At 34.6% G+C, this 14,283-nt stretch overlaps 1 protein-coding gene and 1 long non-coding RNA gene across 2 annotated transcripts; both read left to right on the forward strand.

Moving 5' to 3' along the window:
• On the forward strand, positions 1–5,488 carry LOC123315499 (trypsin-3-like). Its single transcript, XM_044901214.1, has 4 exons — positions 1–160; positions 334–505; positions 2,256–2,655; positions 5,164–5,488. Exons 1-4 carry the CDS (start codon positions 37–39, stop codon positions 5,311–5,313), a joined length of 846 nt encoding a protein of 281 aa, XP_044757149.1. The 5' UTR covers positions 1–36; the 3' UTR covers positions 5,314–5,488.
• A 5,365-nt stretch (positions 5,489–10,853) lies between these two features.
• Positions 10,854–14,245, forward strand: LOC123315501. Its single transcript, XR_006537962.1, has 3 exons — positions 10,854–10,975; positions 11,148–11,209; positions 13,843–14,245. It is a non-coding gene; the product is annotated as an uncharacterized LOC123315501 (long non-coding RNA).
• Positions 14,246–14,283: the final 38 nt, after the last annotated feature.

Genomic DNA, 14,283 nt, shown 5'->3' on the forward strand with positions numbered 1-14,283 from the left:
GGAAATAAATCAGACACTCAACAATGGAAAGATAAAATGATTTCATACACAAATAATTTAAGTCACCTTTTCATTTTCATCAAGTTTCCTTCCACGTATCTACGTTCGAAAATGATTCCACTTTCCTTTATTATAATAATTACTTCGCTACTCGCAACCTGTAAGTAGAGTTTCATCAGAATATCGATCAGTGAGTGAAAAGTCATAATTCATTATGCAAATAATAACGGTCAAAATGTTCACATTTTCGAAATGATAAGAACCAATGACCAATTTAAAAGAAGATAGAAATAAGTTATGGAGAATTTGAATTGAATAATAATAATTTTTCAGCTTTATCATTACCTCTCAATGCATCTGGGTCCAACCTTAATATTGCTGGCGGTGAACCAGCAGATATCAAAGACTTTCCATACCAAGTTTCACTAAGACTGGGAAATGCAAAATGTGGCGGAGCCATTTTGAATGAGAAATATATTCTGTCAGCCGCTCATTGCACCTATGAGTAAGTTTCGGATTATACTAACAGTTTTTCCTTTCGAATTAATAATAATAAATGCTATATGCAACGCAGAAAAGATATGCACTTTTCGTTTCAAAGGAACCAATAAGAATATATGTAAATCGATATTGAAAATTTGCTCCTATAGAAGTCTTTTTCTAGAATTATGATCAATCTACATTCGCGTCTATGTACACAGAAAAGAGATTGCTGTTTCCTCGTTTTCTCTCATACTGCAGAGTTGATACTTTCATGTGGCTACTGCCCAGTCCCATTCCCTATGTTTATACTTTCTATACAGGGCGAGTCTTTAACTCGTACAGATATTTTAACAGTAGATTTCTGAGGTCAAAAGAAACATTTTTTTTTACGACTTTTTCCGAATCGTCTTGGTTTAAAAGGTTCAGGCTGTTGAAAAACCATAAAAAAATGTTATTTTTAGTTCTATCTGGTTCTATCTCGAAAACTGTTTTATCGAAAGAGATGGATTTCGGAATATAGTTTTTAATTTATTTGATTAATCTTTTTTTTTTAGATAACACCCATGTCTCTCAGATTTCTCATTATGTCCATACCATGAAAATACCAAAAATTCAAAGAACTAAATATTTGAAGTGGGACGCTTCCCAATGAATACTTAAACGTTTTGTAAAATGAAAGTATTCTTCATCTTTTCTCGTATAATGCGCCGTTTTCGAGTAATTTGAAAATAATAAAGTATATGTGATATTTGGAAAATTGGGTACTTTGGCCGAATGCAACTCTGTTGAAAAAAAAAAAACACAGATGTGTCAAAGATTTAGCTTTTTATTCTGAAAGGAATTTTGTTTCTTCAGTGGTGGCATAGCTCATTATGAAAACTCAAAATGGTTATATCTTTTTAGAGGGGTGAAACGGAAAAACTGGTATAAAAAAGTGTTCCTTTCGACCTCAATAACCTACTGTTCAAATATTTGTTCATACCTTCGGTTTTCACAGTTTTGTAGAAAAATACCAGAACATATCAATATTCATTTAGTCGCGAAAAATCATGTTTCAGATAATACAGAATAATTTCATTTCTATAATGAAGAAACCTTAGAAAAAATTCTCATCAATGACCAAATCATTCTCAACATAAGGTCTGTCCATTTCTAGCACAAATTGTAAGGGTTGCTATTTGAGAGCAAATATAAACAAAATATCGAAAATACCAATTTTTATCGAATATAATCCTTCTTGACATTTTCCAGTAAAAAATCTACCCAGAATCCATCCAAATTTTTTATCGCGATATTTTTCCTGTAAATCATTATTCTTACAGGCAAAGATTTAAAATTGATTGCGAACTAAAACTGATTTCGAGTCGGAGCAAAGAAATGGCATTCAAAATTCAATATTTCGAATCATTGTTGAAATATGTACCAGCTTGAAGCAAAAGCTATTGGCATTTCATTTAACGTCTAATCATAAAATATTGCATATTCATGATAAAATTTATTAAATTATGAAACAAATTTCAGTATTCCGTGAAAAGTAGAAATTGATTTATTGAATTGATATGGCCTATAGGTACCTACTTGATGAAAATCCATAATTGAACTTAAAATAGATTATACGATTCTCACAAAATGTTGTGAAAATGTTATAAGTTTAAAAATAGATTAACTTAACTCCAATTCATTCAGAAGCCATTGAAGATGATTGGTTGAAATAACTCAACTGATATTGAATATTTTCATTATCTCTAATCGTTTCAATTCAATTTTTTTAGTGTAGATCCTAAAGAGATAATGGTGCGTGCTGGTTCGAATTTGCTGAATTCCGGAGGGGTAGTAATAGCTGTAGATGCTACATTCCAACATGAATCTTTCGATCCTGTAACATACGATTACGATATCGTCATACTGAAACTCAAAGAAGACTTAACCTTCACTGACAGTATAAGTCCAATCGATTTGGTACCAGCTGGTTTTATTATCGAGGATAACAGATTAGCTATAGTTACGGGTTATGGAGCAATAGGACCTGATGGACCCTTGGCAAAATCACTACAAAAAGTTGACTTGCCCCTTATTAGTACTGAAACTTGTCAGACAATATACGGCAGTGAATATATTACGGAGAGGATGTTTTGTGCTGGTTATGCCGTTGGTGGTAAAGATGCATGTCCGGTAAGTACGAATTTTCGGATTCGTTTACTTTTTACCGTATTCAAATGTAAGTTTCAGTTGTGACGAAGTGATACAAATTCTGAAAGAAATGATTATTTTTAATACCACAGTAGGTACAAATTACCTACTGGAGAACGGATCTTTCGATTTTAGAGTCGAAGCGCAACAAAATTTGATCTATTTTCATATACAGGATGTATTGAAAGGTGAGGCTTTTTTCATAGAAGGTAAAACCGTCAGAATAAATTGTTTCACCTAAAATCACATATACAAAACTTTCAAGATGATATGTTAGAAAAAATTTGAAATGATTATTTAGGTACTGAAATTGATCCTTATAGGTACGATCCTTGATGGATAATCGCAAAACAATGGACAAAAACTTATCTCATGGTGACTGAGTAAACCATATGATATCGTTTTTCTCATTATCAAGTAACTTCAACGATTTTATGAAAGGGCTCATTTCGATACCAACTGATGGAAAAAGATTTAGGACACAAATGTAAAGAAATAGATAATTAATTCAAAATCTCATCAAAAAAACTCGTCTGAATAATTCATTCACAAATTTTTTCACAATGGTCATCATTCGAACCCTCCAACAAGCGTCCTGAAAATGGGGTGATATAAGGTAACAGTAATAGCACTTTGTCAACATAAGCACATCAACGTTCAAGTATTTGAAAATAGTTCGAAGTTTTCTAGCGGGATTTTTTAAACTTGAACATTGATATCAATGTTCAATGCTATATAGCTTGATAATAAAATCATCAAGTGAAATGTTTAAGCTTCATCTAAGTTTGAGTAAAGCTTTGGTTGAAAATCCTCCTAAAATGGATCAAACCAAAGATTATAGAGTAGAAAGATAGGAAACACCCTCATATCTCTAGTACTATAAACCGACTACATTTTGGATATTGAAAACACATTCGACAATGAGATGGCGCTGAATACATATTGTTAATACAGAAAAACTGTTCGATAATAGTTTTCTGTTTTATTATTGGGGGGCGCGAAATTCGAATTCTGATCCTTGTATTGAATTTCAATATCTACTTTGTTGAGAGAACAAACATCCTGAGCGACAAATCAAAAGTATGGTTTTGTTTTGTGACCAGGATGTTAGTTTTCATCTGAAAATTGTTTGAGATCAATTGATATCAATGGAAGACGCCGTCGAATGTGCTATATTCTTATTTGCAATTTATAAATGCAAAACGAACAGAGTGTTGATTAGTACACAAGGGTATATGATGATCTTACGTCACAGGTGTTATTTCTATGGAATACGTTGTTTTTAATTGATGAAATCAGTTGAATTTGTACAATTTTCATCAGAAATTGATATGAACCAATATTCAATATACCATCATAGCATTCACAATACTGTTTCTTACATAATACTTACAGAATTTTCAGAACCACAATTGAAAAAAACCTTACAGAGGTAAGGATGTTAGCCGGTCAGTATAGATTCTTTATGTTTTTTTATGATTTCTTTATGGTATGGTCTCCTTATGACACAATATACAAATCAATGAACAAAAGCACTCACAGCAGGTTTCATAAATTTTCCAAACAACAACTTGACAGTCACTAGATTCCCAAATCGAAAAATCTTTGCATTTCTGAATATACTGAACGAGCGAGCCCTTCATGCAATGGATGCATCTTGCATACAACAATTTACATGAATGAACAGTTCTCAATTGATTTGCAGTAAAATGTTCACTGCACATGGTGTAGTCATTAATAGTGTTTGTCCTTTATGCCCTGAGAATTTTATCCACTTCGGAGCACTGAAAATAGAAATCAAAGAATGTTACTAGTTTTAATACTTAGGTACATTTCCATTTTCCTTAGAAAAGTAAAAAACTTAATTTCGGGAAATCCATTTTATTTGATCCACAGTTCTCTACCATGTAATGATTTTCGAACGATATTTAGAGGTTTTCACCAAGAAATTAGACAAGAAACTTCAATAACCAGCAACTGCAACGAGCAAGATAATCAAAAGGCGGTTCAAGAATCAAAACATTCAAAACCTGTTTGATCACAATGGCCATCTGAAATCTTACAAAATTTCGTATGTTTCTCCAAATGGTCCATGAATTTATATTTTAACCACTCTGAGGCTCTCAAAAAGATATTTGAAACATAAATGGCGCTCACATCACTTCAGTCGCTTCATGCCATTTTTTCTGCATATATGTTATTGAAATAAATCGATTTCCTCTGGTTATTTTCTTTCGGGGAAGTTTCGAAATATAATAAGAAAAAACAATATAGGTATTTGTAGAATACAGTATCTCCTGATTTTCTCGAATGACACAGTACTAAAGGAACTTCTACGTTATTCGCTAAATCAAAAACCAAAAGAATTTTATCTTTGAGATGCCATATCCTCTACTTCGTATCATAAAAATGTAACGAAAATCATTCGTTTGTCCCGAAGAAAAATATTTGAATCTTGTAACCTTCATAAAACTGTTTTCTCTGTTTCAGGGCGATTCCGGTGGTGCAATAGTTCTAGACGGTAAAGTAATTGGACTCGTTTCGTTTGGACCAGCATGTGCAGCTCCAAACTCACCAGGTGGTTACACGAAAGTCTCGGAGTTCAGGTCCTTCATAGATTCGATAATTGGAAATGTATAAATTTCAAACTGAACCTGAGTATCTAGAAAAGTTTAAGTTGGGAAACTTTGATCACTGACATAATTCATTCAGAAAGTTGTTCGCATTGGATTTTCATACTACTGTATATAGATTTTCATTAAAAACTATTAGTGAACTCAGGTATTCTGTTTCCATTTGATGCGAGGGATTTCTTTAGACTTCTAAAAGACTTACACAATTAAAGTTAACCAACTTAGTTTTACTGAAACTTTTCAGTTATGTATAAATGCCTCTGTGAGATGCACATATTGTGTTTGTGTAGTTTCAATTTGAACAAATAAATGAATAAATGAATATATGAATTAGCATGCAAATTTTCTGGCATTGTATTGGCTATCGCATAGGTATACAGGGTGACAATTTGAAAACTTGCCAGTCCAGTTATGTCTCGATAAGGATGATTTCACAGAACAGGTCATTTTCTATTCGTAGGGGGGACATATTTTGAGCAGAATTGTAAGCCGATATCTCCTCAACCCTAGGTGTAGGAGCTATCACCCCTGAATTCTCAATAGGGAATAATGGGTGGGCTATAACTCAACTTAAAGATCACTTGACCCTCTACGTGAATACAATGGTTTGCAAATTTTTATTTGTGTCCTTGAAGTAGTTACAGGAGCTGACAATTTGAAAATTTGCCAGGCCAATTATGTCACGATAAGGATGTTTTCAGAGAAAATGCCAGGTCAATTCTCATTCGAAGAGGGACATATTTTGAGCAAAATTGTAAGCCAAAATCTCCTCAATCTTAGGTGTAGGGGTTGTCACTCCTAAATTCTCAATAGGGAATAGAGGGTGAGCTATACCTCAATTGGAAGACAACTATAGTATTATGTAGAGGGACATATTGGCGGGTGAGATTTACATTATTACATGAATACTGTGGTTTGCAAATTTTTATTGATTCCTTGAAGAAGTTACAGGAGGTGACAATTTGAAAACTTTCCAGGACAATTATGTCTCGACAAGAATGTTTTCGAAGAAAAATCCGGAACAGGTCAATTTTTAACTCTTTGAGGTGCGGAGATGGCATCAGAAAAAAAACCCAAGTGGAGCAAAAAAAAATTTAATCCCAATTTTCAAATAATTTAACATAAGCTCATTCAAAATGAATAAATAACACATTTAAAACAGTATTATCAAATATTTTTTCATATTTTTGCCTTAACAGGGTGGTACATTATACGTACCACCGATACACTATGTGTTAATTTGTTCTCATTGTTCAACTCACTTTATATTTAAATTTTTCGACCGGTGATATGTCTGAAAACATGATTTATGCTTTGATAACCATAAGAAGGTTTATAGCCAAAAACGTTCGCATTTCTTCAGAGTTAGTTGGAACATAAGGTTTTCCTGTGGCAACTTTGATCTGTTCCGCATAAAGATTTGTCTGGAATACCAGATTGTCTAGGAATTCGTCACTAACAAATTCCCGGAATATTGAGTATGGCGTCAAAGTATCTTTTTTACTCATTATAAAATCGGGAACACCAGAAAAATGTGTGAAGTTTGGAGGAGTTGAAGGTTTTGAATTGGATTGTGACCATGTTGGCGCAATGTAGTCAGTGGCTATGTTTTGGATAGACGGAACTCGAGACGCGTTGGATATAATCCTATCTCTCAGAGTTGAAAGAGGTAAATCACTTTCAGATAGTTCTTCGTCAGTTTCGTACACAGGAATATCTTCTATATCTTGACTTTCATTCATCTCACCAACTTCATCCTCTTCGACCTCCGCTGCATTCTCCATCTCAGATTCGAAATCAGACGGTACAGACTCAAAATGATCTATATTTTCAACCTCTGCCTCTAATTCAGCCAGTGTCATTCCAACCAAACGAAACGTTAGAGGGTCTGTAGGTTTATTCGACATTTTTCTGTAAAAATTTTTTTTTTTCAAAAAACTGCAATAGGAGAGGTGGTACAAAAAACGTACCACCATATTTTCTCTTTTTCTGTAACCGACGAAAATATTTCAATGATTATTTCAACAGCTTTACTCACCAGAAGGTATAGGCACAACACAATTTTCAAAATAACCGCTTCAAAACAAAATTTTTATCACTTAGACACCACAAGAAACAGAAAAACTTGTCGAGACAAGAGAATCAGCATAATATGTAGGATTGGTAAAGTAAACCGCTGTAAATCTTTCACCCGATCGTTGATTCTATAAGCTGTTGCCTCACAAATGTCTCTGCAACTCACGGCAACAGTCAATATCGATGTAGATTTCTGTTCAGTGGGTTTGAAGTGGGTGGTACATTAATCGTACCACCGCCGCGGAAGAAGGTCCAAATTGGTGGTACGTTTTGTGTACCACCTAGACCCAAAGAGTTAAAGGGAGGGGGGACATATTTTGAGCAAAATTGTGAGCAGAAATCTCCTCAAACCTAGGTGTAAGGGCTCTCACCCCTAAATTCTTCATAGGAAATAAATGGTGAGCTAAACCTCAATTGGAAGACAATATGTCCCTCTACATAACACTATAGTTGTCTTCCAATTGAGGTATAGCTCACCCTTTATTCCCTATGTAGAATTTAGGGCTTATAGCCCCTACACCTAGGTTTGAGGACATTTCGGCTTACAATTTTGCTCAAAATATATCCCCCTACGAATAGAAATTGACCTGTTCCGGCATTTTCTCTGAAATCATCCTTGTCGTGACATAATTGGCCTGGCAAGCTTTTAAATCGTCACCCTGTATTGCTTCAAGCCTCGCTTCAAGTGTTTTATGACATTTCACCATAAACATTCAATCTTAGTTGACGTTTCCGAAAGAAAATCAGTTTCGATCTATTAATTTGAACAATATTTCTTATGTTTCTTTCAACACAAAAGACCTCGGGCAACCCATTCTTCCCGCACAATGTCCCGTCGTCTTTTCTGTAACTCCTACAATCTACAATATTCGGTTTGAAGAATTCCTTACCCCTCGGCCGACGTTAATTCGACAAACAACTATCTTAAAAGACTCGTTACTACAGAGCCATTGCTCTGGGCCTGTTTTGTCTCCCTGACTTTGACGCTCCTCCCGAATAAATTCCCAGTCGCATTTACGTCACGTACACATTGAATTATGTATACAAGCAGCACTGTTTCTTGTTGATAACTTTCAGTCTAGGGCTCTATGTCACTTGCATAATTGTAATATATCTCCGGCATTTTTTCTGAAGTCTTCTTTTCGCCATATTAATGGGAATGATATAAATCTTTGAGACGGTGCAATTACTGGGAGAAATGAACATACCCGGTTCATTATAAAAATTCTTTTTCAGATAAACGCTGCTTTGCATATTAAAAGTCGCGAAGTGATGAAATGGACTCGCAAAAAATTATAATGAAGCTATTTTCCTTATCCTTTCCGAAAGTATTTTCGTGTTACGTTATGAATGATTTCACTGAAAATTTATATGGAACTAGCTGACCCGGCAAACGTTGTTTTGCCATATAAATAATTTCCAATTAAATAAGTACTAAATTTTCCAAAAAAAATTTAGGGGTGGACTACCCCTAACATTTAGGGGGATGAAAAATAGATGTTGGCCGATTCTCATAGATACCGGATAAGCACAAAAAATTTCATCAAAATCGGTCAAGCCGTTTCGGAGGAGTATGGTAACGAAAACTATGACACGAGAATTTTATATATTAGATAAATCAACTCTGACCAATTCATCATGAACTTACTTGTTCTATGCGAATCATAAGAATAATAAAATACAATAACAAAACAAATATAATTTATTCAGCATCAATAAGTGCCAATTTTCAAACTCATCGACGTTTTTAAACGTTTTACTTTTCACAACCAGTTACGCAAAGTAAAATATTTCGCAACTGATGATGAAATGATACTTGCTTTCAGAGTAACGGAGTGAAAAATTCAATAATTTCCGTTACTAGACGATTTTAAAGGAATCTCCGAGAGAAGCTTTTAAAAAGTTTTTGGTACTTTTAATTTGAATTCATAGCAACATATCATTTAAAATTAGAAAAAAATGTTGTGTAACACGTTGGGAAACACTATTTTTCGTATTACGTTCAATACAAAAAATAATGCTTTTTCCAACTGGTTGCCCAAATATAATTATTCTTCGTCAATAGAAGTTTATTACATTCAATCATTTAGGAATTCGTCAAAAGTATATATTGTTTCTTCTAGGAGAATTTCCTTAAAACATTTCTTGAACTTTTTTCCATACAGTTTTATGGCAATGGACGTGTTCATAAACGTTTGCCAACCTTGTAAATGTTCCACTACACTCTTACAATTGAAACAAATTTTTTAAAAATATATTTTTCCCTTTCGGTTGCTTTCATCAGTTTACAATACTGTCAAAACTTAGCTTGAAAACACAATATGAATTTTCTTCCATATAATTTTGATTTGCAAGCCGGCGACAATCCAAGGAGTATAAGATGAAGTAGCCTGTGCATATTTCAAATAAAAATTCATATAAAATCAAGTACTCCACCCTCGTAAACGGTACAGTTCGAAGTCATCAGTACATGTGCGTAATTTAAAACGAATTCAGCATTCAAGCATGCTTCTAGAAAGTAGTGCACACTGAAGATATAAGCTTTGTGGCTTCTTTTTACTGACTCTGAAACTCTATGGTGTATATATACGTTTGTGAAAATCCCATCATTCTACATAAACAACCACCCTAGAATATTCAACTCAGTAACAGGATTCGTACCCTTTAAATTATATAATGTGGCGGAATTCAACAAGTTCAGAATATTGTTTCTGCTCGTGGAAATGGTTTAGTTTGGAGAATTGAATATCTAGAATACTGTACTCCAATATGGAGCGAAAGCTGGTAACTACTGCTGAAGAATGATATGAAAATTGGTCGAGTTAAGATTATGTTGAAAACATTGAAATTTTATGTGGTGTATCTGATTGATGGGCTCTGAATTCTGACTAGACACTACGAAAATAAATTGTTCCACATTGTAATCGGATATAAAGTTCGCCAAATTAGCTTCTACGAACTTCGACCTGTTTTTGTTTTCGTGTTCTATAGGGTGAATCATAAACATTGCGAATAAATTCAGTATATTGCTTTTGGGGGTATTTGGAGTTGAAGAGATCGCCTATGTCCAGGCCTTTTGCCTTTGTCCGAAAATGCTTACTTTCCGAGATAATGAATGTATTCCAAATAAATACAGAAATTCTTAATATTTTTCGAACAGAGATATTTGAAAGAGATATCAAGAAAATTGGTACCTACCTTAATTGATTATTTCACGTTGAATATTTTGTCATCAACAAATACAGTGGTGTGGGTAATTGCATTGAACCAGTGCCATTTCCAAAATTAAATTCTTTTCAATTTTTATTCAGTTAATTCAGAACAAAAAGAGTATATATCTACCTATGCGTATTTGCAAGAGGATGCATCGCTTCTCAGTAGAAAAATGAAAACCCTTTCATATGGTTTGGCCTTTATGAGGAACGTTGATCGCAAACCATAAAAAAAACTATTGACCGTGTAATGAGCTTTGCGTCCGTTCCTTATCATAAATACTATAATTCAGCCACAGCCTTCAAGTAATTCATGATCGAATGCGAGAAGTGTCGTGATTTCAGGTCATTAAAGACCGTCTTCTTGATGTAAGTGTTCAGGTTAGTATCATTTTTATTTTTTGAAAAAACAAGTCCTCAAAATCACTTCACTAGGTTCGGTTTCAACACTTTACTAAAAAAATACCATAACCTTTCAGAAGAATTCTCTTCAATTGAATTAAAACCTTAATGTATGAAGATATTTCTAGACAGCAAATGGATCCTCTTCCAGAATGCAAACGAAACTAACTAGACGTGCAGAAGTGACAGCTGTCTGCTGAGTGGAAGCAGCAGGTATGGGATATATTTAATCTTGGTTTTGCCCCCACATCTGATGAATTATCATAACACCAAAGTAAAACACATGCAATTTCCTCTACAAACTTGTAATTAGTAAAGTCCATGGCGACATATACACGTTGTATATTTACGTTTGCGGCTGACCCCATTCATCTGCAATAAATTTCTAAACCCGGAAGCAAGGCCCAAACTGTTGAACTTAATGAATAGTTGCGACATTATCTGAACTAAACTGAAACCAATTTATGCTCTGTATTATTCTAATACCGTTTCAGTTCAAAACAGCGAAATCGAAATTAATTTTGTGGAATTTCACAATTGCCTATTCCGTTGACAATGGTCTTTCGTTTATGATCCAATGAATTGTTTTTGATTGCTGCCTATAGGTATCCGAGTTGTTGAGGTTCACCATTCTGAAGGTTCGTGAGCATCCAAAATATAATGTAACCTCAAATCACTTCCTTATCTTATTTGTACATCAGCATCAACTTCATTTCTCTGAATCTCTTGAACTCGAAAATTTGGATTCGATACCTTACAAACCCAAATACAAAAATATTGTGTGAACTCACGTATTTAACTCTCAAGAAATCGCAGAAAAAAATTTCACTATTGAATCTCGTCCTGACAATAACGACAAATAGTTTATGAAATAGCTGGCTTGAAAACATTGTTGAAATGGTTCTTCTGATAGCACCAGTACATAAAATACCCCATAAGTACTTGACAGAAACTCACCCATGTAGGTATTTAATGAGAAGACGAAATCAATATCAGAATAGCATCTCAAGAAGCATCTCTGAGCTCAGAGAAAAATTAAGGATGTGCCCGAAGTATCTTCTATATAGGTACTAATAATAAAAATAAAATTGATCACTGGTCTCATGTTTCTCTTTGTATGGAAAGCCTGCAACATCTTCATTGTCAGATATCTAAGAAGAATTTCTGAAAATAGTCGAGGGATGAACCAACAACAAGCACATGATCTTTAGCTAGGATAGTGGAAGTTAGGCTCACTAAAAAGTATGGGACACGGTGAGTAGATGCAGTTCTGCATGATATATTTTTATTCTGTGGCTCTTACATAATACAAATCTGGAAACATCAATTATTTCCACCGATGAAGCGAGATTCATGAAGAAATGTAGGGAACCATTTTCATTACACCCATGTTTGGTCAGCAGAAAACCCCCACCATGTGAGAACAAATTTCCAGCACAGATTCTCCTTGAATATTTGGATTCAGTTTGTGTGCTCATTGGGTCATTCTTTTCACGATGTCGAAGGTCCCATGAGGATTTCCTACATTTTCTTCAAGCCCAATGACTAGAAAATGTCACTCTCACTGTCAGACAGAGAATGGAGATCCCCCCAACTACCAAAGGAATGTCTGAGACCATTTAAATAATGTGAATTAATTTAATTGGAAACAAGGAAGGTGATGAAAAAATCAGCAAATCTCAGCTGATGCCAACGTTTCGCAATCATATATTGTTGCTTCTTCAGGTCTAAAAGATACAGAGAACAGTCATATATAAAAAAATCAAATGATAAAAAAATATACAACATCACATAACAGCTAGGGGATCACAAACACCAACGCATATTCAAGAAAATGGCTTATTACAGAGTAACGATCTGCACCAAACAATTTTTGAACTTATAGTTTGGCTTTGGAAAGTGGGTTTGGTGTAGATCGTGACTCTGTAATGAGCAACTTTCCTATAAGTATGTGTTGGTGTATGATTCCCTAGCTGTTATGTGATGTTGTATATTTTTTTATCGTTTGATTTTTTTCATATATGACTGTTATCTGTATCTTGTAGACCTGAAGAAGCAACAATATATGATTGCGAAACGTTGGCATCAGCTGAGATTTGCTGATTTTTTCATCACCTTCCTAGTTCACAATTAAATCAATTCACATGATGTTAAAATGAAGTGATTCTTCGAGTCTATTTAAATAATGTTTTCCCCAAAAATGTGTATGGGGCATGATGGTCTAATTTTTTGGCTCGCACGCGCCCTTCACCTAAATCCTTGGTATTTCTCTCTTTGAGATCATTTGAAAACCTTGGTGTGTCGTGAGGGATACCGTCTAAGAATAAATACATCGAATGAAAAATGCTTGTGAAGTTTTTCCTGGACAAACTGATATTATCATTAGTGCACTTAGCCCTCATTATTACGCCGGGCAAGACTGTTCAACTAATGGTGACAAATCTGAAAAAATTTGTGAGTGGTGAGTTTTTGAAATCTACCTTTCAAGGCAGTTTGCAAAGATTAGTATTAGTCAGGGAGTGGAATTCATCAGAATATATTCCACAAAAAATTTCCTACTGAAAGAATATGCGAATTCGTCAATCATTTTCATTCACAAAGATCGAACGGTGGCTTTGAAAATCTTGAATTCTGAGGGAACAATCATATGAGAATTCCCCAATATAACGAACTGAACGATGGCCAATATACCCCTTCGGAAGCCTCGGAAGGACTGATAAAGGTTTTATCTGGGGAGATAATTATATACTTGCTACCTCTCCCTAGACTTGCAGAATCCAGGTTTCCGGACTATCGAAATATATCGTGAACCCCTCTTTTATGTAATCCCCGATTTTTTGTTCCAGAACGTCCCAGGTAAATTTGCTTCCCGATAGCCCAGTTGCTCCTATCCACCTTCTGAATGTTCCCGATTCCTCAACGGAATAAAAGACAAAAACACACATGTCTTCTGGCACTATAAAATTCCCCACTTCGTCGTATTTCTCGATTGTCAGCGATTTGAAGGAAAATGCTGACTAAGCTTTCTCCCGAGGCAGCTTTCAATATGATTAATCTACAGAAGGGGGTAATCAATATGGGGCTCGCAGTTTCGGCACCGCATTTGCGCCCTCATGGTTGCATGCACAGGTAAATAGGAAACGTCTTTCGTCAGCTGCGAACATATATGGACTTACATAGACAATAAGATACAACGAGAAGCTAAGCGAAATAGAGGCAGTCCTTCAGTTTTTAGGGCAATATATCTAGAATATGTGTGAAGAATTCATGTTATTATATCAAAATAT

This window comes from Coccinella septempunctata, chromosome 6 (genome assembly GCF_907165205.1).
Source record: "Coccinella septempunctata chromosome 6, icCocSept1.1, whole genome shotgun sequence".
In the NCBI taxonomy this organism is placed as follows: domain Eukaryota; kingdom Metazoa; phylum Arthropoda; class Insecta; order Coleoptera; family Coccinellidae; genus Coccinella; species Coccinella septempunctata.